Source organism: Giraffa tippelskirchi, chromosome 10 (assembly GCF_054371585.1).
Source record: "Giraffa tippelskirchi isolate mGirTip1 chromosome 10, T2T-mGirTip1v1.2.pri, whole genome shotgun sequence".
NCBI classification, from domain to species: Eukaryota; Metazoa; Chordata; class Mammalia; order Artiodactyla; family Giraffidae; genus Giraffa; species Giraffa tippelskirchi.
In genome coordinates, this window is record NC_137284.1 from 11629835 (window position 1) to 11653519 (window position 23685).

General features: G+C 46.8%; 1 protein-coding gene across 1 annotated transcript; it reads right to left on the reverse strand.

Moving 5' to 3' along the window:
• Positions 1–14368: 14368 nt before the first annotated feature.
• On the reverse strand, positions 14369–22963 carry LOC145523083 (pregnancy-associated glycoprotein 2-like). The gene is made up of 9 exons (XM_081532876.1): positions 22911–22963; positions 21684–21834; positions 20762–20879; positions 20545–20663; positions 18769–18968; positions 17879–17995; positions 16198–16342; positions 16012–16110; positions 14369–14521 (listed from the first exon to the last, which is right to left on the reverse strand). The coding sequence occupies exons 1-9, from the start codon at positions 22961–22963 to the stop codon at positions 14369–14371; spliced, it is 1155 nt and encodes a 384-aa protein (XP_081389002.1).
• Positions 22964–23685: the final 722 nt, after the last annotated feature.

The window sequence follows — 23685 nt, forward strand, 5'->3', positions numbered from 1 at the left end:
TTTAATTAGTTTATTTTCTATTTTTTAACTTTACAATATTGTATTTGTTTGCCATACACTGACATGAATACACCAAGGGTGTATATGTTTTTCCCTTCCAGAACCCCCCTGACACCTCCCTCCCCATCCCATCCCTCCGAGTCATCCTGGTGCACTAGCCCCGAGCACCCTGTATCATGCATTGAACCTGGACAGGCGATTCGTTTCACATATGATAATTTACTTGCCTCCATGTCATTCTCCCATAACATCCTGCCCTTGCTCTCTCCCACAGAGTCCATAATACTGTTCTATTTATCTGTGTCTCTTTTGATGTCTCGCATACAGGGTAATCTTTACCGATTGACTAAATACCATATATATGTCTACCGTTATATGTCTTTTTACATGTGTCTTGTGGGTGGACTGGGTGTCTGTGTGTGTCACTGGGTATCTAGGCATGCTTTTGTGTGTATCTGCACGTGTACATGTGCCCTTGTGGGAGCATCACTTGGGGTGGCCCTCTGAGAGAGGATTACTGGCCCATGGCGATCTGCCAGTGGTGGGTTCAATACACTGGTCACCAGTTAGGATCTCCTTTGTGGTAGCTGTGGTTGACCCTGCCAAGCATCACCAGGCTGCCATTCTCCCCCCAGCTGACAAGAGAAGGAAGAGAGGGTTTGTTGGAGGAGAGTAATGCCAGGCGACCTCTGCGGGCTGTGCCTATTCACCCATCAAAGGCACTATTACTGTCCCCATTTCACAGATGTGGAAATTGAGGAACTGGGGGATTCAGTACATGACCCAGGTCACTAGCCAGCTAGTGAGTGGCACAGATGAGGTTTGAAACTGAGCAGCCTGGCCACTCTGACCACCCAACCACATGAGAGGACCTGGTTCTTTCCAGTGACCTGAGTACTTAGTGATAGCATCAGAGGACACTGTGCTGGACGGGTTTGGCTTCCCCTTTGTCTATACTATCATTTTTCCAAAAAGCCCTGCCCCAAGGGCTTTATGGGCGTGGATTCAAGCTCACCTAGGTTTGGCTTCACGGGCCTGTGCCTATGCTATCCATGGGGGCCCATGCTCAACAGGGCACCATGCCTCTACCATCCCTGTCTTGAAATTTTCAGTCCTGTTGAACAAAATGTCCCACAGTTTCATTTTGCACTGGCTCCTGCAAAATGGTTAGCTGGTCCTGGTCTCCTGGTGAAATGTCAAAGAGGAAGAAAATATTCCCAACATCCCTGCCCTTTCTTCCATATCAAATCCATCAGCAAATCCTGTCGCTTTTTCCTCCAACCTGTTACCTGCCACTTTCTATTGCTTTCCATCTTCTCTCTTCCTTCCTAACCAAGCCGATCCCTTGGAGCCCATGAGCATGGTTCCAATAAAACTTTACTTTTAAAAAACCAGTGGCAGTGTTTAGTTGGGCCCTGGTGCCATAGTTACCCTGGGCTAGAATAAAGGAAACTTCTGGATTGGGTGGTTTATAATTTTTCACGGAACTGAAAGCATCATACAGTTGATTTGGAGCGAGGGCTTGTCCAGCTCAGACCTTCCTGCTAAAGTAGAAAGCAAAGACAGGCTGAGAAATGACTCCTTGTTTCTTCAGGTTGTCAAAGATGGGAGTGGTCCCTCCAACAGAGAGGTTTGGCCCAAGGCCAGGATACCATTAAAGGACATCTTTGAACCTGTACTCTTCATAGCTTAGGCCGAGTGGCTGGGTCACACCAACAAGGTACCCGATGTGTGGGAGACTAGAGTGTTCCCCCATAAAGGTTTAGGAAGTGGGGCTGGGACTGGGCTGGTGTGCAGCTTACATTACCACTGCAGAGAATACCTGAGGCCTGGCTATGCCCTGCATTGACCTCAGATAGTTAGACCAAGCTGGGATAGGAATTTGGGTTCCATTTGTGTGGGACTATGGATTTTAACAACACCTGCTCTCTGACAAACACCATCTGAGTGAGTGAGTTTGGCCTCATGCCTTCTGTATGGGTGCAGCAACCGAGAATCAGGACAGGACCAAAAGGTTCCCACCTGAGGACAAAATGTGTAACGAGCAGGGTAGTCTTCTGTTTGGCATCACTATGATCTATTGACAGAAATGGACTGAAATCAAGGCAATGCATTGTGAATTCTGCATCTGCCCAGGAAGACAGAATCCTACAATGTTGATGGCAGGGTTCTTAAGAAAATTCTGCCTGAGAAACATACTTTTGGATGTGTGTGTGTGTGTGTGTGTGTGTGTGTGTGTGTGTGTGTGTGTGTGTTTAAGAAAGAAAGAGAGAGAAAAAGAGAAAGTGAGGGGGACAGAAAATATTAAGGCACTTTGGGGTGGCAGGCCAAGGTTTGTATTAGATTCTTAAAGGTCCCCTAGTGATAACACATTTGTCAGGCCCCTCCTATATCGGTGCCTCCTGCTTTCCTGGCCTGGATATCTGAAGCCCTTGGCTGCCCTTCAAGGATCCCAGATCAGTTTTATTCTCTCCCCAAATAACCTGCACTTACTTGGAGCCCTAACTGGCCAGCCCAAGTCCACCACTTCCCAGATATGTGACCTTGGCAAGGCCCTTTCTCTCTGCACCTCAGTTTCATTGTCTGTGGAGCTATGATTAGCTGTCACGGAGCTAATCATTGTACGTGCTACATGGATTTGTTGCAGAATTAAACAAGTTATTGTCATGAAAGAGCCTGGAGCTTTCTGAGAATATAAAGGTGGGTGTCCTTTCCCCCCATCCCTGCTCCCAGGAAAATGAACCTTGAGCTGCTCATGGGCAAAGTAGCAGCAGGTCCACACTCCAAGCCACTCTCTGGGTTAGCTGTTCTGGGAGTTTCTGTGTCAGCAGAGGCACTGTCTCCCCAGGGACAGGGCCCTGAGGGGCAGGTGGCCAATCACTAGGGAATTTTGAGAAGGATGGGCTCTGCCAGCTGGTCCAGCATCTGTTTAGTAAGCAGTGGTCACTCCATGGCCAGCCTTGACTCAGCTTCTGGTTTCTACATTACCTGAGCAATGTCATAGCCAAGAAATCTCTTGATAGACCAAGTACTGTAGTTGACACTGAAGGACTGACCCACGCGTATAAAGGTGGTGGATGAGTGAGGGTCAAAGCTACTGCATTCATCTGCAGACAGTAAAGAACAGGTGCCAAGGATGGAAAAAGGAATAGGAAGGGAAATAAAAAGGATGGGCAAGGGGGCTGGTGCCAAGGATGGGAAAAGGGATAGGAAGGGAAATAAAAAAGATGGGCAAGGGAGCTGGCACTCTCAGCACTCAAGACTTAGGCAGTAGATGCAGGGTACCCACAAGTCAGATGAACCTGTGTTGAATATGACCCGGAATTCCTGAGGGGCTGTTCCAATGTTGATGTTGCTGATGTAGGTCAACTACAGGGGCCTGGGAGGGAGGTTAGGACAGATCTGACTTCCATGTCCACCCTGATTCCCAGAGTATGGCCTCCCTATGGGTGGCCCATGTCCCCTGAAACCACGTTCCAACTGTTCCACCTCACAGTCTCTGCTCAGACCAGTGCCTGATTTATTTATTTTTTTAATTTTTTCTGGGCTGCCTAGCATATGGGACTTTACTTACTTGACTAAGGATGGACCCCTGCCTTCCTTTATTGGAAGTGTAGAATCTTCACCCCTGGACCACCAGGGAAGTCCTGGTGCCTTCATTTGAGTAGCTCTCCAGGCTCTTCTTCAAGGACCAGCCAGAGCACCTCCTTCCCCAGGTGACACTCCTAGGCTACCCCAGGCTACATCCCCTAAACTCAAGACTCCTATCAAAACCACACAGGTGGCCCTTTGATTTGACAACTATTTACTCTTTGACTATTTCTCTGGCTGACCTGTGCATTCTTGAAGAAGAGTCAAGATCTTCTTTCAAATTAATAAACAATAACTACAGTGTCAGATTTTTATGGCATCACATGCAATAGGGGCTCAGCAACTTTTTACTTGTATCATACTTGGATCTGCAGAGTCTGAACTTCATCTGCCTGGTTTTCAAACTCCATTTGTAGTTGGCTTTATTTTTTGATCAGGCATCGCTCACCCTTCATCTATAACTGAAGGGTTCACTTAGTTCCGAAATTGCAGTCTCTCTCAAACTAATGATACATCTTTGGCACAGAAATGGATGCTTACCTTCTACCTGGTCATTGCTGGGCCCACTCACCACAGACCAAGAGCTGAGGATGAGAGTGTCTTCTCCTCTGGGAATAGAGTCCTTGTTCTCCAGTGTTTCTGCCTCCTGCAGGAGCCCCAGACCCAACAACCCACCCTGAAAGTCCAGAAGAATCACAGTGCTAGGGAAGAACACCATCCTCCCAACACTCTCACATCCAGGTAGTTCCTCGGGGGCTGAGAAGAGGATTTCTGGTGAAGAGCAGTATTCTGGGACAGGCTGTAGGTGTGTTTGTTCCTCGGAGACATTTTTCAGCAACTTTTCCCTGAGGGTTTCTCAAATGGTCTTCATCTTTATGAGAGAGATTCTTTCACCAACCATTGGGAAAAGGAAACAAGGAAGGGGCAACAATCAGCTGTTCATGTTATGGTATGACGGTAATACCTGGCACTGGAATGGCACTGTATTTTTTAAAGCATTTTTGTAAGTGTCATCTTATCATGATGCCTTGTAAAGACCATGGCAAAGACCTAGGTTTGAATATAGGTTCTGTTAGGTAATCTTGGATAAGCCATTTGGAATCTCAGTTTCTCCTGTGAAACAGAGATGGAATGTAATAACCCCCACCACCCATATAGAATGTTTTGGGTATTAAGTGAAGTGATGAATACAATGTACCTGATATAAAAGAAATCTCAAATATGACAGCCATTACCATGGCTGTGGGCATCCCACCATATCTTTCTAAAGAAAATCAGGTAGGGAGGTAGAAGCAGGATCATTATCCTCTTTTTACGAGGGAGGAATTTCAAATGTAGGGTGTTTGTGACTTGGTTGTGGTCGTGATGCTTGTTAGATGTAAAAGAGCCCAGAAGTAGTACTCCTGATCTTTCTCCCAGGATCAAGCCAAAGAGAGTGGTGAGTGAGGAAGCCAGGAGATGTGGAATGAATTAAGGAAATTGAGACACTAGAGAAGCAAGGAAGAATTTTTAAAAAGGAAAAAACCTCTGAGCATTCTTCATACACTGCTGCTGATGCTGCTGCTAAGTCGCTTTATTTGTGTCCGACTCTGTGCGACCCCATAGACGACACAGGCTCCCTCGTCCCTGGGATTCTCCAGGCAAGAATACTGGAATGGGTTGCCATTTCCTTCTCCAATGCATGAAAGTGAAAAGTGAAAGTGAAGTCGCTCAGCCCTGTCCAACTCCTAGCGACCCCATGGACTGCAGCCTACCAGGATCCTCCGCCCACGGGATTTTCCAGGCAAGAGTACTGGAGTGGGGTACCATTGCCTTCTCCATCTGCATACACAGAAACGTCCAAAATGTGGAAGGATGAAAGAGAGAGATGCAGAAGTGAAAACACAGAGACATACACACAGGTGTGAAGAGCGAGCAGAGAGAAGACCTAGAACCAAAAACAAAAGAAATGCTTTTTCATTGGACACAACCTACACTTGCACACATTGTGCACTGAACAACTCCAAGAAGTTCCATTTTCACAGAAGTCGTGATGAAACTGAAACCCCAAGAGATGTGCAAACCTACAGGCCTACCCCAAGACCATTGGGCCCCACAGTGCCCATGGGAAAGGGCTTATCGAAAAGGGAGAGTTGAACTTTAAGACTGTCAGGAAATGATTACATTTCCTTCTAACTCTGCTGGATAAAAGAATAAAAGGACGACAAGAAAAGAAGTCCCAGAAGGAGAGATGATGCCAATTAACAGCCCCTTATTTACATGACTATGCAGTCTGAAAGGGCCACCAGCCCGAGGAGCACAAGCCACTTCATTGTTCTTTCCTGAGTCCAAGCACTCAGGGAAGATCAAGTTCTGAGGTTGCAGTGGTGCTGAAGATTACCTAGTTATATATGCTCTAATCTGCTCTAATCTTCCCCTTTAAGACACTATGGGCTAATGAGAAATACGGCCTCTTGATAAAATCTTTGCCTCCATCAGCATCTGTGGGGAGTAGACTTGGAAAATTCTCATAATACTGAGAATTATACTGTAGTCGCTTCTTTGGGGCTTGGCTGAAATCCAAACTGAACTGCACAGCCTGTCTAAGAATGAGGAGACTCTTTCCAACTTGGAGAGAAAACACGGCTAATAATATGATGAAAATAAATTCTGGGAGCCAGGCTAGACATTCCTTATCTCATGTGGTCTTCCTAGACACGTCATGAGATGTGCATTGCTGTCCTCCATTGGAAAGGAGATGGCTAGGAGGAAAAGACATCAAAAATTAAAGCGAAGACTTCAAGGGCAGTCTACTGACATTTGAGTGGCTTTAGGTAGTGCGACAGATGGTACAGATAAGGGGCCCCTATGATGTCAACCTGCATCAAAGATCTAGGCTAGAGCAGTATTATAATTGCACACTTTCAATACTGGAAGAAATGTGATGCTGTTAAGGAAGTTAAATTGGGAAGGTAGTCTTGTGTAGGTTTCAGAAGTAGAGGAGCTGCCTCTGACAGATCTAACTTTGCCTGAATCGGGCCCGGATTACATGCCTACATGCAGGTACACAAATTGCTACCAGTATGTCAAGTAGCATCTTAGATAAGAGAATCATTTTCTTAGAATTTCCTGAGCCCCTGGAGGCCTGGCCAGCCTCCCAGGGTCTAGAGAGCCTTGACTCACAAAGTGAAACAGTGTTGTAAAAGTTGAAGGAAAACCAGGGTTATATTATTCCACACCACCTGATGACAATATCAGTTTGTGGGCTGAAATTATGAGCTGGAAACCCAAAAACTGCAATTTGAAGTCTCACTAATGGGGTGGACACACTGCTCAGACCCTTTACAAATTGAGACCCTAGATTGCTGTCACTTGGGTCTTGCAAGTGCTATTCAGGTCTGGATCAGGTTTTTGGCCCGATTTGGTGATGTGCATGCTATCGCTTCTCTCTATTATTTCTATTTCTTTTCTTTTGAAGACTGTATATCAAAACAAGTCAAGTAATTTTCTGTAAAAATTAAAACTGTTTATTTGTGTGTAGCAACTGATTTCTTTTGTTACTAGATCCTACCAAGCTAATATGGAAGAAAACTTTCAGGAAATCATCAGTTGGTGCTGTGATCAGGATTCATGAAACCAAATGCCACTCTTTAAACCGAAAGAGGTTAAGACTAATCAAGTTGTTATTCCCAGATGGGAAGTCTTGCTTTAATGCTTGTTAGCTACTGAATGGGGTAGATCCACCTAATTGTCTGAGAATTGAGACCCCAAATTAATGCAGGCTGAACCTTTAGAAGTTATTGAATGTTAGTTAGATCCTGCCAACTGAGAAAGAACAAGAGTGTACCTCATTGGTTTGCAGAGGCTGGATTCTCCACTCTGCCTTCCATAAGGTGCCTGAATTCAACTTAAAACTGCTTGAAGAGAAGTCGAACTTGGAAAAAGAATTAAACAAGTTGCAAAGACGATGTTTCGTGTTACAATAGAGAAATTATATTTTACCTAACCAAGTTTCCCCTTTCCAGCTGATACCTGAAAAAGCCGCTGCAAAGTTTACACAAGCTAAATATCAAAAGTGCCTCAGTAAGGTAAACAAAAAGAAAGTCCATCTGTCAGTAGCCAAAGTGGACATCGAGGAGAGATACTGGGATGATTGTGATGGGAGATTAATCCCTCAAAAAATTAGGGACCTGTCCAAACTGTGAAGTATTTGGGAATACAATGAGCTATAGGACATGGGGAGATTCTACCTAAGGTTAAACAAAAGATAATGAAATTTTGAAGTCCCAGGAAGAAAAGGGAGGCTCAAAAATTTTTAGGGCTACTTGGTTTCTGGCAAGGACGTATTACACACTTGAGCCAAATATTGAGTCCACTGTGCAAAGTAATTAGAAAAAAAAAATAAGAATTTCAAGGGCTGACAATCAAGAATAGGCTTTCAATGTTGCTAATAGAGTAATACAGCTTTAGATTTATGCCCAGTACCACCTGGTGACACTGAATTATATTTGTCTATAAGTGAATTGGATGCTAATTGGAGCTTATGGCAATAACTGGAAGGGAAAGAGGGTCTTTGGGCTTCTGCAGTAGAAAATTTCCAGAGGACAGGAGAATTTACTATTATGGTGACTCAGTGGCAAACATCCTAAAAGATGATGCTGTTAAAGTGCTGCACTCAATATGCCAGCAACTTTGGAAAACTCAGCAGTGGCCACAGGGCCAGAAAAGGTCATTTTTCATTCCAATCCCAAAGAAGGGCAATGCCAAAGAATGTTCAATCAAGCACACAACTGTACTCTTCATAGGCTAGGAAGGTAATGGTCAAAATTCTCCATGCTAGCCTTCAAAAGTATGTGAACTGAGAACTTCCAGATGTACAAGCTGGATTTAGAAAAGGCAAAGGAACCAGACATCAAATTGCCAACATCCACAAAATCATTGAGAAAGCAAGGGAACTCCAGAAAAACATCTACTTCAGCTTCATTGACTATGCTAAAGCATTTGCCTGTGTGGATCAGAACTGTGGAAAATTCTTAAAGCGATGGGACGATCAGACCACCTTAGCTGCGTCCTGAGAAATCTATACACAGGTTAAGAAGAAACAGTTAGAAGTGAACATGGAAACACAGACTGGTTCCAAATTGCGAAGGGGAAGTATGTCTTTTTGCCTTTTCATACTGTCCATGGGGTTTTCAAGGCAAGAATACTGAAGTGGTTTGCAATTCCCTTCTCCAGTGGACCACATTCTGTCAGACCTCTCCACCATGACCCGTCCGTCTTAGGTGGTCCCATATGGCATGGCTTAGTTTCATTGAGTTAGACAAGGCTGTGGTCCATGTGATCAGATTGGCTAGGTGTTCATGACTGTAGTTTCATTCTGTCTGCCCCCTGATCCCCTCTGTCAGTGCCTACTGTCTTACCTGGGTTTCTCTTACCTTGGAAGCCGGGTCTCTTTTCATGGCTGCTCAAGCAAAGGGCAGCCACTGCTCCTTGCCTCAGATGCAGGGTAACTCCTCTGGGCCACTGCCCCTGACCTCGGGCGTGGGGTGGCTCCTCTTTCCAATCACAAAGAAAGGCAATGCCAAAGAATGCTCAAACTACCACACAGTTGCAATCATCTCACAGGCTAGTAAAGTAATCCTCAAAATTCTCCAAGCCAAGCTTCAACAATACGTGAACCGTGAATTCCAGATGTTCAAGCTGGTTTTAGAAAAGGCAGAGGAACCAGAGATCAATTTGCCAACATCTGTTGGATCATCAAAAAAGCAAGAGAGTTGCAGAAAAACATCTATTTCTACTTTATTGACTATGCCAAAGCCTTTGACTGTGTGGATCACAATAAAGTGTGGAAAATTCTGAAAGAGATAGGCATACCAGACCTCCTGACCTGCCTCTTGAGAAACCTGTATGCAGGTCAGGAAGCAAAATTTAGAACTGGACATGGAACAACAGACTGGTTCCAAATGCGAAAAGGAGTACGTCAAGGCTGTATATTGTCACCCTGCTTTATTAAATTATATGCAGAATACAATGAGAAACGCTGGGCTGGATGAAGCACAAGTTGGAATGAAGATTGCCGGGAGAAATATCAATAATCTCAGATATGCAAATGACACCACCCTTATGGCAAAAAGTGAAGAAGAACAAATGAGCCTCTTGATGAAAGTGACAGAGGAGAGTGAAAAAGTTGGCTTAAAGCTCAACATTCAGAAAACTAAGATCTTGGCATCTGGTCCCATCACTTCATGACAGATAGATGGGCAAAAAGTGGATACAGTGGCTGACTTTATTTTTCTGGGCTCCAAAATCACTGCAGATGGTGATTGCACCCATGAAATTAAAAGACGCTTACTCCTTGGAAGGAAAGTTGTGACCAAACTAAACAGTATATTAAAAAGCAGAGACATTATTTTGCCAACAAAGATCTGTCTAGTCAAGGCTATGGTTTTCCAGTGGTCATGTATGGATGTGAGAGTTGGACTATAAAGAAAGTTGAGCACAGAAGAATTGATGCTTTGGAACTGTGGTGTTGGAGAAGACTCTTGAGAGTCCCTTGAACTGCAAGGAGAACCAAACTGTCCATCCTAAAGGAGATCAGTCCTGGGTGTTCATTGGAAGAACTAATGTTGAAGCTGAAACTCCAATACTTTGGCCTCCTGATGCAAAGAGCTGACTCGTTGGAAAAGACCCTGAACCTGGGAAAAATTGAGGGTAGGAGGGGAAGGGGACAACAGTGGATGAGATGGTTGGGTGGCATCAATGATGCATTAGATATGAGTTTAAGCAAACCCTGGGAGATGGTGAAGGATAGGGAAGCCTGGAGTGCTGCAGTCCATAGGGTTGCCAAGAGTTGGACACGACTGAGTGACTGAACTACAACAAGCAGTAAAAAAGTCTGCCTTCAACATAGAAGATATATGAGATGTCAGTTCGATTCCTGGGTCAGGAAGATTCCCTCGAGGAGAAAAAGGAAATCAACTCCCATATTCCTGCCTGAAAAAAATCCCATGCACAGAGGAGCCTGGAAGGCTGCAGTCCAAAGGGTGGCAAAGAGTTGGACATGAATGAGCACGAGCACACGGAGGAGGATTTCCGCTGCCTTTGGGAAACAGTTATTGGCTTGTTACTGAGCTTTGACTGATATGAAACAATTGACTATGGATCACACAGTAATACTGAGACAAGTGACAATCATGAGATGTATATAAAGCTCCCCCTAAAGCCACAGGACTGGACAAGCCCAGGAGTCCAGCATAATACAATGGAAATAGTATGATATATTCAGGATCTAGCCAAAGCTGGGACACATGTGTTTGCTGCCTTACGTGAAGAAAATTTGAAATTCCTACTGAAGGCCTTGAGAAAGAGGATAATCGCCCTGAGATTGCTGAGTCACCTGTTATTGGGGAAAGCACTTTGACTGTTTAACAGCACAAGAAAAACAGCATGCATGGTGATATTTATGGATCACCTAAATATATAGAATTCATTTACCATTGAAAAGCAGTGGCATATAATATGGTCACTATTAAATTCATGAAAAATACTGGGGAAGTTTAAAGAAGCAAATTTACTGAGTTATATGCTGTTTTATCAGGTCATAAAGCAAGAAAATTTAACGAAATGCCATATATACATTTGGTGGGTAGCCAATGGATTGACCACTTGACTTTCCCTATGGGTAAAGAATAACTATGGCTTTGTCCCAGTCTCAGACTGGAACATGTCTCAGACACGTGGACCAGAAATTCATCCCACACACGACACAATGACAGATGGTGGGCTAGAAGAGCGGGCCTATGGAAGGGGCAGGTTACATACCAAAAGACTGTGTAGAGCCAAGAGCAGTGGAGGCAACATTACAGCTTTAAAGAGGCAAGGTTATCTCGCTTACTCCCACACTTGCTCCAGCAGCCCCTGCCTGAGACGTGTCATCCTGGAAGGCAGCATAGGCTCTGTGGGATGCCCCCTCCTCCCTTCCTGGCCCTCCTAGCAGCTGCACCATCTCCCAAGCTCCTGTCCCATCCAGGTGTTCCAGGTAGCAAGTGGCTACCACGGCCCCCTCAGCGGAGAGACACACACTGACTGCTCCACCAATGCCGCCACCCCCACCTGAGGTGGGAGAGAACACGAGGGAAGGGGGAAGGAGGAGTGGGCAGGGGTCAGAAGTCAGTTGGAGCTGAGATGCCAGGGTGGGCAGCAATGGTGTGATCACTCACCTAGAGCCAGACATCCTGGAATGTGAAGTCAAATGGGCCTGAGGAAGTATCACTATGAACAAAGCTAGTGGAGGTGATGGAATTCCAGATGAGCTATTTCAAATCCGAAATGATGTTGCTGTGAAAGTGCTGAACTCAATACACCAGCAAATTTGGGACTCAGCAGTGGCCACAAGACTAGAAAAGGTTAGTTTTCACTCCAATCCCAAAGAAAGGCAATCCCAAAGAATGTTCAGACTACCACAAAATTGCCCTCATCTCACACGCTAGCAAAGTAATGCTCAAAATTCTCCAAGTCCAGCTTCAATACTCATTCATGATGGGACTTTTTCTTTACTCAATCCTGTGCTGTTCAAAAATTGAGAAGGCAATGGCACCCCACTCCAGTACTCTTGCCTTGAAAATCCCATGGACAAATGAGCCTGGTAGGCTACAGTCCATGGGGTCGCTAAGAGTCGGACATGACTGAGCGACTTCACTTTCACTTTTCCCATTCGTGCACTGGAGAAGGAAATGGCAACCCACTCCAGTATTCTTGCCTGGAGAATCCCAGGGATGGCGGAGCCTGGTGGGCTGCCGTCTATGGGGTCGCACAGAGTCGGACACGACTGAAGCGACTTAGCAGCAGCAGGCTTCAATAGTACATGAAACCCGAACTTCCAGATGTTTAAGCTGGATTTAGAAAAGGCAGAAAAACCAGAGATCAAACTGCCAACATTCACTAGATCATTGAAAAAGCAACAGAATTCCAGAAAAGCCTCTGCTTCATGAACTACACTAAGGCCTTTGACTGTGTGGATCACAACAAAGTGTGGGAAATTCTTAAAGAGATAGGAATACCAGACCACCGTACCTGCCTCCTAAAAAACCTGTACGCAGGTCAAGAAGCAAAAGTTAGAACTGGACACGAAACAATGGACTGGTTCAAAATTGAGACAGGAGTACATCAAGGCTGTATATTGTCACCCTGCTTATTTAACTTATATGCAGAATGCATCATGCAAAATGCTGGACCGGATGAAGCACAAGCTGAAATCAAGATTGCTGGGAGAAATATCAATAAGCTCAATATGCAGATGACATCACCTTATGGCAGAAAGTAAAGAGGAACTAAAGAGCCTCTTAATGAAAGTGAAAGAGGAAAGTGAAAAATCAGACTTAAAACTCAACATTCAAGAAGCAAAGATCATGGCATCTGGTCCCATCACTTCATGGCAAATAGATGGGGAAACAATGGAGGCAGTGACAGACTTTATTTCCTTGGGCTCCAAAATCACTACAGATGGTGACTGCAGCCATGAAATTAAAAGACACTTGCTCTTTGGAAGGATAGCTCTGACAAACCTAGACAGTATATTAAAAAGCAGAGACATCACTTTACTGACAAAGGTCTGAATAGTCAAAGTTATGGTTTTTCCAGTAGTCATGTATGCATGTGAGGGTTGGTCCATAAAGAAGGCTGAGAGCCTAACAATTGATGCTTTTGACCTGTGGTGTTGGAGAAGGCGCTTGAGAGTCCCTTGGGCTGTAAGGAGTGCCAACCAGTCCATCCTAAGGGAAATCAGTCCTAAATATTCATTGGCACGTCTGATGCTGAAGCAGAAGCTCCAAAACTTTGACCACCTGATGTGAAGAGCTGACTCAATAGAAAAGACCCTGATGCTGGGAAAGACTGAAGGCAGGAGGAGAAAGGATGACAGAGAATGAGGTGGTTTGATGGGATCACTGACTCGATGGACATACGTGTGAGCAAACACCAGAAGTGGGTGATGGACAGGGAAGCCTGGCATGCTGCAGTTCATAGGATCCCACAGAGTGGGACATGACTTCCTGACTGAACAACAACAATAGTCACTGAGATCTTTGAATCTGCTCTGGTTCCTGCATCCTGGATCCCCAGGGTCCTTCCAATAGGTCTCCCCTTTCTTGAAGTCCAGCTAGAGTCGGGATCCTCTCAGTTGTGGTTCAGACTTGATTTTAGGTCCTGTCTGGGTATGATGCACGGCAACCCTCAACCCAAAGAGAGACCCCCATCCATATCACCACCATTGAGATGAAATCTTTATTCTTTTCTTAAAAATAATTTTTCTTATTACTTAGTTTTTTTTGACTGTGCTGGGTATTCTTCACTGTTGAGGCTTCTGTTTTCTATAATTGTGGCTAGTAGGAGCGACTCTCTGGTTGCAGTGTGGACTTCTCACTCTGGTGGCTTCTCTTGTTGCAGGGCAGGCATTAGAGCACCTTCGGGCCTCAGTAGCTGTGCGATGTGGGCGCAGTGATTGTGGCTCCCAGACTCAGGATCCCAGAATGGACTCAATGGTTGTGGCGCAGGGGCATAGTTGTTCCACAACACGTGGGAAATTCCCATATCAGGGATTGAACCCCTGTCTTCCACATTAGCAAGCGGATTCCCTACCACTGAGCCATCAAGGAAATCCCCAAATCCTTTACCCTTTACTGAGACTAGGGCTTTGCAGAGCACCAAGAACAATTCATCAGCATCCCTGGGCCAGAGTGCCCTACGTGTGAGTGAGTGTGTGTTTGGTATGAGCCTGATTGATTCCTGGAGCAGCCTGGATTTACACTGCAGGAGCCAGGCCAATCCTGTACTTTTCCAGATCGTAAACTGAGAAGTACAGCCTCAGGAAGACGTTACCCAGGACCCAGGTCTCCGCCTCATTCTTACGCACTTTACCGTTCCGAAAGGTGCTGTAGCAGAGCCCCTCAGAACCCTGGGGGAGAGGGAAATACAAACCAGTCAGTCTGAGCCCCTACCAGCTTTCCCCAATCAAGATCCAGAGCTGGAAGCTTCTCGGATTCATATCCCTCCTTTGATAAGAGTCAAGTGTGTGTCTCAGCAGCTGCATGAGTCAGGGTTCACCCAAGAACAAGAAAGGCCAAGACCTATGGTTTCTATGAAGCCTGGGGTGATGGAGGGGAGAATTGGGTGTTTGAGATTATCAAATGCAAGCTAATATAGGGAGGATGGATAAACAACAAGGTCCTGCTAGCACAGGAAACTATAGTCAATATCCCAAGATAAAGTATAATGGAAAAAATATGAAAAATACATATATGTATATGTGTAACTGCCACTTTGCTGTACAGCAGGATTTAACACATTGTAAATGAAAAATACTTCAATGAATTAAACAAAACCAGTAATAATGGCCCAAAGTTCCCTCACACTCTGCTGTTCCTTTCCTTCTGACCTCTGCTCACTCATTTCTCTGCAGAGAATGCCTTTTCTTCTTCCTGTTCCCCACAACCCTTGTCTTTAAGACTTCACTCAGATCCTCTAGGAAGTCTTCTTGGACACACCCTCACCCTCCCTGGCCACTCCAGGCTGGGTTGGGTGACACCCTGATGCTCCCTGAGTCTGTAGCCCTCATCACCCCTAATCTGCCCCCGGTGCCAATTTGCACAGGCTCCAGGGGTGCCATTTGCATGGAATCCGGTATAGATTTGCCTCATCCCAAGCAGGCTTCCTCATTCCTCCATGAGGCTGAGGGTTTAGAATTACTAAAGCTTGCTTTCTTCCTCAAAGCCTTCTTTGAGCCCATCAGCCTGCTCTCAACTCCCACAAGGAGCTGACATGAACCCTCCACCCTGTGCTGGGGCTGAGCAGTCACTGTGCACCCTTTATTCACCTTAACAACCCACCTGCCCACAGAGGGGTCGGTACCCCAACTCACCAAGGGGGTGGTGGGGCTTAGCAAGGGGAAGTTGCACCTGGGAACTACAGGGTTACCATGTAATATATCATCCCAACCTGGACACCTTGAAGATGGGAAGGGAAACTGTTAACCCCTGTGGTGGCACAGCACACTGGGACTGCCCCCAGCCATCCTTCTTGTCACTTGGTATATTTCAGGGATTGCTAGAGCTGACTTTCCGTGTTCATGCATCTGAGGTCTCTGGTTGAACTGAAGCTGAGGCCCTTAGTGTTCCCCTCTCCTTGTGACTCCCACCAGGTGAGCACGGAGTGGTATCTGCACATGTATTTCAAGAGGATGGATGTCCCAGACTGCCCTTTACTCTCACGGGGTTGGTTTTGTGGGAGGCTCTGGCCCAGCCACAGGAGCACAGCAGCATCTGCCATGGATTCACTTGGCCTGCAGAGGGGGTCCTCTTCTCAGCACAACCCAAGGGTTCCTGCAATTCCCTAGGGTTCCTGCAAGTCCCAGATTTGAGAACTACCCTTCAAGATTGGCACCCTCACCTCATAAATGTAGGCTTGAGCAGGCACTGGGTAGTCGATGCCCTTGATAGTGAAGATGAGAGGAGGCAGGGTGCTGGTGGTGTTACATGGAACTGTGTACTGTTAGAGAAAGAGGGAGAGAGGTCAGCTCAGCTGATCCTTGTTGTCTGGGGAGGCTGGAAGCAACCGTGTGGCATGACCCCTCACCTGCAGACTACCTAAGGGCCTGATGCGGATGAGCCTGTGGATTCTGGTGATGCGTCTACTTGGGCCAAGCAGGTATGTACTCCCAGTATCCATGATAGCCTGGCAGCCGCGTTTACAAGCAATCACCTTCCCGTTCATGGAGATGCTGAGAGAGAGTGGGACAAAGTAGCACCACAGTCACTCTGAAGTCTCCCCCACGACTGCCCCCTCCCTGACCATCTCCTGAACAGCCCTTCAGCTCTTGCCCTTCGCTGTTTTCTTTGCTCTGGTCATGTCCCCTTCTTTGACTTCCTTTCAGTTCTTGAATGCACCAGCCTCTTTCAGGCCTCATGGCCTTAGCACCCGTTGGTTGCCCTTCCTAGAAGACCCCCAACCCCCTTGTCTAGCTAATTTCTCCGCATCTTCCAGATTCCTGCTTAATTGTCACTTTGGCAGGAAAGTCTTCACCCTAGACTAGATCAGGCTTCTGTCTTGCTCAGTCTCTGTAGACACTTCCTCATGTCTAGCATGTACCAAGGTGGTAATTCACTGGGTGTGTGACTCGCTTCATGTGAGTCTGCCTCACTAGATGTGAGGGCAAGTTTATCCTCAGTGCCTCCCCCAAGTGCCCAGCCTACAAGGGATGCAAGTGTATGTTTGCTGAGTGAATGAATGAAGAACACCCAGAGACCTATATCTAGTGTCTGACGAATCAACTATGGGTCAACCCACATAGTGAAGATGGAGCTTCCCTGGGGCCCCAGATTCTTGGAGTGGTTGTGGGGAGACATAAACTGCCCTGAGAGAGGGGGTCTCCGAGCACCAGCCGCTTATCTGGCTCAGACACTGAAGGCCCCAGTCAGGGGATGCTCAATCTAACCCAGAGGGCTCCAAAGGACAGGAAAGCTTTTGTCTGAGGGATGACACAGAATGCCATCAATTACTGCCCCTTGTTATCAGGCCACTCCTGGATCCCAGCTCCCTGATTCTCTCTGAAACAACTCCTGCCCCACTGTGCGCCCCAGAAAGCAGGTAGGTACCTTCAAAGAGAGAAAGTGTCTCTTTGTAAGAGGTGCTCTCAGGTCTCAGGACTGCAGCCAACCTCTCCCCACTGCTAGGTAGCTTCTCTATGGATCGAGTTTTCCTTGTTTGTCTAGGACTTTCCTTGCTTTTAAACTGGCAGTTCTGTGTACTAAGAACCTTCTCGATCCCGGGAAGCCCCGGACAGTTGGTCATCTGAACACAACCCTGTTCAGGCTGGTGAAATTCTCCCTGATCCTCTTTTCACCGCACGGTCAGGTCCTCTAACCCTGCTGCCCACCTCACAGTGGGGTGGGTACAGCCTTTCCCGAGCTGCACAGACCTCTCTGGACCCTTTCAGGACCCTGGACAGGGGGCTGGTCAGGAGATCAGGGTGATTATGATCCCTTGGGTGGTGTGTGTATGTTTTCTTGTGTGTGTGGTTGTGTGTCTCTGAGCTTGTGTCTGGCCATGAGTGTGTATATCTGCGTGCCTGTGCATGTTGATATGTGTGCCTATTAGGGTGTTAAACGTGTCTTGTGTGTGTTTATATGCGTGTCTTTGTTTGTGGACATGTCTGTGTGTGAGATTGTGTCTGTGTTAAATCTGTGTGTGTGTCTACATGTGTCACTGCACCCGTGCGGGAGCACTGCTAGAGTGGCCCTCGGAGGGCGAGGCTTACCGCTCCATGGATATCTGCCAGTAGTGGGTTCGGGACACTGGTACCCAGTTGAGCTTTCCCGTGTGGTAGGAGTGGTCCACCCCACCAAACATCACCACACTGCCATTCTCCCTCCGGCTGTCGAGAGAAGAGAGAGGGGGGTTCTTGGGAGGAGAGTAACGCCAGCACTGTCTGAGGGCTGTGCTTCTCCACCCAGCAGAGACACCACTACAGTCCCCATTTTACAGATGTGGACATTGAGGAGCTGAGGGGTTGAGTACCTGACCCAGGCCTGTCACCATCTAATCAATGCCACAGAAGTTTGAAGTCTGGCCTGGCTCTGACCACCCAACTTTCTGAAGAGGACCTGGTTGCCTCCCCTGAGTGCTCAGAGATCCCCTCAGAGGACTCCGTGCTAGAGGAGTCTGGGTCCCCCTTGCCTCGCCTTTCATTTTTCAAAACTTCCAGGCCCAAGGGCACTAAGGGCATGAGTTCAGGGCCACCCACTGTTGGCATCACTGGCCTATGACCTGTGCCGACCATGAGGCCCCACACTCAGCAGGCCCCAAGCTCTGTTAACCTCTCTTGAAATTCCTAACATCTGTTGAACAAGGGGTCATGCATTTGCATTTTCAACTGGCTCCAGCCAACTGTGTAGCTGGTCCTGGGCTCCTGGTGCAATGTTAGTGAGAAAGGAAACATTCCCACCATTCCTCTGCATCTTTCCATATCAAATCCACAGCAAATCCAGATGCCCTTCTTCCAACTCGTACCCTGATACCTTCCATTGCTCTCCCCCTTCCTCCTACTCCCTGGGCCAAGCCACTGCCCTCAAGTGCTCTATAATTTTTCATGCAAATAAAAACATCTTTCAGCTGATTTGGAGAGGGTTTTTGTCATCTCAGATTTACCTGCTCAAGTAGAAGGCAAAGAGCGGGTGAGGAATAAGTCCGAGGTTCTTCAGGTTGTCAAAGAGCGGGGTGGTTCCTTCAATGGCGAGGCTGGGGAAGCCCAGGCCCAGGATGCCATCAAAAGGTGCAGTGAGAAAAACTTGTCTGGATTGCTTCTCGCTCATGGCAAAGGTCTGGGTGAAGTGGAGACGGTTCCCAATCTGTGGGAGAGGAGAGTAACTTTGTTGCTCAGTTGTGTCTGACTCTGTGTGACCCCAAGGAGTATGCAGTCTGTGGAATTCTCCAGGACAGAATTCTGGAGTGGGTAGCCTTTCCCTTCTCTAGGGGATCTTCCCAACCCAGGGATTGAACCCAGGTCTCCTACACTGCAGGCAGAAACTTTACCAGCTGAGTCACAAGGGAAGCCCAGGAGAGGAGAGTGTTCCCACATAAAGGACCTGAGGCCTGGCTGTGCCCTGCCTTGGCCTCAAACAGTTAGACCAAGCTGGGAGAGGAATTCGGATTCCATTTGTGTGGGGCTGTTGATTTTAACAACACCTGCTTCTCCTGCAAACACCATCTGAGTAAGTCAGATTGGCCTCATGCCTTCTGTACAAGTGGGGCGACCAAGCCTCAGGACAGGACTGAATGGTTCCCCCTTGTGGACAAAATGAGTAGAAAGCAGGGTAGTCTTCTCTTCAACATTACTATGATCTGAGGACAGAAACGGACTGAATTCTGCATCTGCCCAGAAGACAGAAGCCCTTTATACAATGTCGCTGGCAGGGTTCTCATGAAAAGTCTGCCTGGGAAACTAAATTTTAGGGATATGTGTGTACATGTGTCTTGGGGAGTCAGGGAGTGTGGAATATTCAGACATTTTGGGGAAGGCACGTCATACATTTATTAGACTCTCAAAGACCCTCGAAAGTGAGAACCCATTTATCAGGACCCTCCCACATATGTGGCCTCTTGCTTTCCCTGCCTGGATACCTGAAGCCCTGGGCTGCCCCCAGGGTCCCAGGCAGTTTTATCCTCTCCCCAAAAAACCCACACCTGCCTGAGTCCTGACTAGCCAGCCCAGCTCACCTGCTTAGCACATGTGTGACATTGGCAAGGCCTTTATTCTCTGCACCTCATTTCCCTCATCTATATCATGAGTTAATCATAGTGTTTGCTGTGTAGAGTTGTTGCAGGATTGAACAAGTTTCTTATCATTCAGTGGCTAAGTCATGTCTGACTCTTTGCAACCCCAGGAACTGCAGCACACAAGGCTTCCATGTCCTTCACTATTGCCTAGAGGTTGCTCAAACTCACGTCCATTGAGTCAGAGATGTCATCCAACCTCTCATCCTCTGTCACCCTCTTCTCCTCTTGCCCTGAATCTTTCCCAGCATCAGGGATTTTCCAATAAGTTGGCTCTTCACAGCAGGTGACCAGAGTCTGGGACCTTCACTAACACTTTCACTTTAAACCAGTTATTACCATGAAAATGCCTAGCACAGTCTGAGAATATAAAAGTGCTTTTCCCCCAACTCTCTCACCTGACACCAAAATGAACCTTGGGCTCCTCACAGGCAAAGAAGCTGCAAATCCACACCCCAAGTCACTCTCTGCATTAGCCATGGGGAGTTTGTGTGTCAGCAGGGGTGTTTTCTCCCCAAGGACAGAGTCCATCCAGGCAGACATACAGCCATTAGGGGACTTTGGGAAGCACAGACCCTCCCAGCTGGTCCTGCATCTCTTTTGTAAGCAGCAGTTGCTCCCAGGGCCAGAAGCTTCTGGTTTCCAGATTACCTGAATGATGTCTTGGCCAAGGACTCCTTTTATCCTCCCAGAGTGATACATGAGGTCAACGGGGTTTTCCAACAGCTTGAAGGTGGTGGACTTGAAAGGGTTGAAGACATTGTGTGTCACTGCAGACACAACAGATGATTACCCTTCAAGTGCCGAAGACAGACAGCAGGGTGGGAGGGCAAGCACAAGAGGCGGAGGGTGGGGAGGGCGTACTCACAGCAGCTCAAACTGTGGCAGACAATGGAGGGCACCCACAGGTCAGAGGAGCCGGTGTCAAACAGGACGGTGAACTCCTGAGGGGGCGTTCCAATGGCGATGGTGCCGACATAGATGTACTACAGGGGCCGGAGAGGGATGGTTAAGGCAGACCTGGCTGCCTGTCCACCCCCATTCCACCCACGATTCCTCGAGTACTGCCTCCTGCTGGGTTTCCCAGGTCTCCTGAAATCACTTTCCAAGCGCCCAACCTCACAGCCTCTACTCGGACTGGTGTCTTCATTTGAGAAGCCCTCCAGTCTCCCCTCTATGTCCAGTGTGAGCTCCTTCTTCTCCTAGGTCCTCCCAGGCCACTGATTCTAATCTCAGATCATGTCTGAACAACAGCACTCAGCTGGCCCTGTATTTAGACATGTATTTACCCTCTCCCCATCTCTCAGGATGGCCTGTGCATTCTTGAAGAAGAGATTAGACCTTTATAATCAGTAAAGGATTATGAGGACTCAGTAATTTTTACCAGTATTGCTCTTGGATCTCCTGAGACTGAACTTGCTCTGCCTTGGATTTCACACTTGATTTGCACTTGCCTTTGGTTTTTGATTGGCATGGCTCACCCTTCATCTGTAACTGAGTGGCTCACTTAGTTCAGAAAGAACAATCTCCCTCAAACTAATGAAACACCTTTGGCACAGAAATGGATGTTTATCTGCCCCCTGGTCATTGCTGGGCCCAGTCACCACAGACCAAGAGTTGACAATGACACTGCCTTCTCCTCTGGGAGAGGAGAAGGGTCCCTGTTCCCCCATGTTTCTGCCTCCTGCAGGAGCCGCAGCCCCAACAACCCCACTGGCATCTCCTTTTGAACCTCAGTGCAATGCCAGAGCACCAGGGGGCGCTGTGGAGCACCATCCTCCCACACTCACATCCTTGTAGTTCCTCAGGGGATGATAAGCTATGTTTTGGTCCTTAGTGTCATTCTGGGACTGGCTGTAAGGGTGTTCCTCAGAGAAATTTGGCAGCAAACTTCTTCCCCGTAGGGTTTCTGGCATGGTCTTCACTTGTGTAACAGGGATTCTTTCACCAGCCATGAGGAAAAGAAAACAAAGAAAGGCCAGCAATCAGCTGTCTGTGTTATATAGACTGTCGTACCTGACGTTGTAACGGCACTGTGTATTTTCCAGGCATTTTTATGAGTGTCACCTTATTATCAGGATGCCACGTAATAACCATGGCAAAGACCTAGGCCTGAACACAGGTTCTGTTGCATAATTTTGGGTAAGGCATATGACCATTTGAAGTTTCAATATCCCCGTCAGTAAAAAGATGGACTATAATAATCCCCACCTCCGCCCCCCACATAGAATGGCTTAGATAGTAAGTGAGATGATGGATATAATGCACCTGATATATAGGAAGTCTCAGCAATGTCAGCCATTATCATTGCTGTGGCCATCCCACTGTATCCTTTTCAAGGAACCTCGAGGAGGGAAGTAGAAGGGGTTCATCATCCTCTTTAAACAGGGGAGAAATTTGAAATGCAGGGAGTTGCAGACTTGGCTGTGGTCACACTGCTTGTTAGGGCTAAGAGAACAGAGAAATAGTACTACTGATCTTTCTTCTGGGCTCAAGCAGAAGAGACGAGGTCAGGAAATGGGGAATGAATTAAGGAGGTTAAGAGACGCCAAGAAGAATGTTTTAAAAAGGAAAAAATCTAAGAGAGTTCTGCATACACAGAGACATCTGAAGAGATAGATAAACTAGAGAGATACAGAGTTGAAGGCACAGACATATTCACACAGAAATGAAGAGAGACCAGAGAGGAGATTTAGAACCACATACAGGAGAAATGTTGTTTCTTTGGATCACACCTACAGCTGCATAGGTTGCACACTGAACAATTTCAAGGAATGCAGTCTTATGTAGGACATGATGTTGCTGGAACCAAAGAGTTCTGCGATCCTACAGGATTGCCTGGAGAGCCTAGAGCCTCACGGAATCAGTGGCAAGGTACTTATCAACAAGTGAGAGTTGACTTTAGACTGTCAGGGAGTGATTACATTCCCTTGTAATCCTGACAGGTGAAAGAATAAGAGGATGAGAATAAAAAACCAAAAAAAAGGGACAATGTCACTTATAGTCCCCACACTTACATGACTATGCACTCTGAAAGAGCTACCAGCCCCAGGAGTCCAAGCCACTTCATGCTTCTTTCCTCAACTGAAGTACTCAGGACACATTGAGTTCTGAGCATGCACTGGCGGTGAAGGTTACCTAGCTATATATGCTCTAACCTGCTCTAATGTTCTCCTTTAAGCCACCATGAGTCTGATGAGAAATATGAACCTCTAGATAAAATCTTTGCCTCTATCGGTGTCTGTGAGAAGTGGACTGGGAAAACTCTCATAATACAGAAAATTCCACTGAAATCTCTTCCTTAATTCTTGGGTCAAAAACCAAACTGAACTGCACAGTCTAAGTGTGGGGAGACTCTTTCTAACTTGTAGGTAAAACTGCTAATAAAGTGATAAAAGGAAATGTTATGGGCCATGTTAGACATTTGTGATCTCGTGTGGTCTTCCTAGCCACTTCATGAGATGTGCATTGCTGTCCACAGATGGAGAGGAGAGAGCTAGGAGGAAAAGAGGTCAAATGGCAGAGTCGGACACTACTGGAATGACTTGCACAACACAACACAGTGCAGTGACGTATGAGTGGCTTTAGGTAGTGGGACAGATGGCACAGATCAGAGACAGCATTGACACCAAACTTCAACGAAGTTCTATAGCAATATTACAAAAGAGCAGTTTCAATATTGGAAGAAATGTCTGACTCTTTGCGATGCTGTGGACTGTAGCCTGCCAGACTCCTCCATCCATGGGATTCTCCAGGTAAGAATACTGGAGTGGGTTGCCATTATCTACTCCA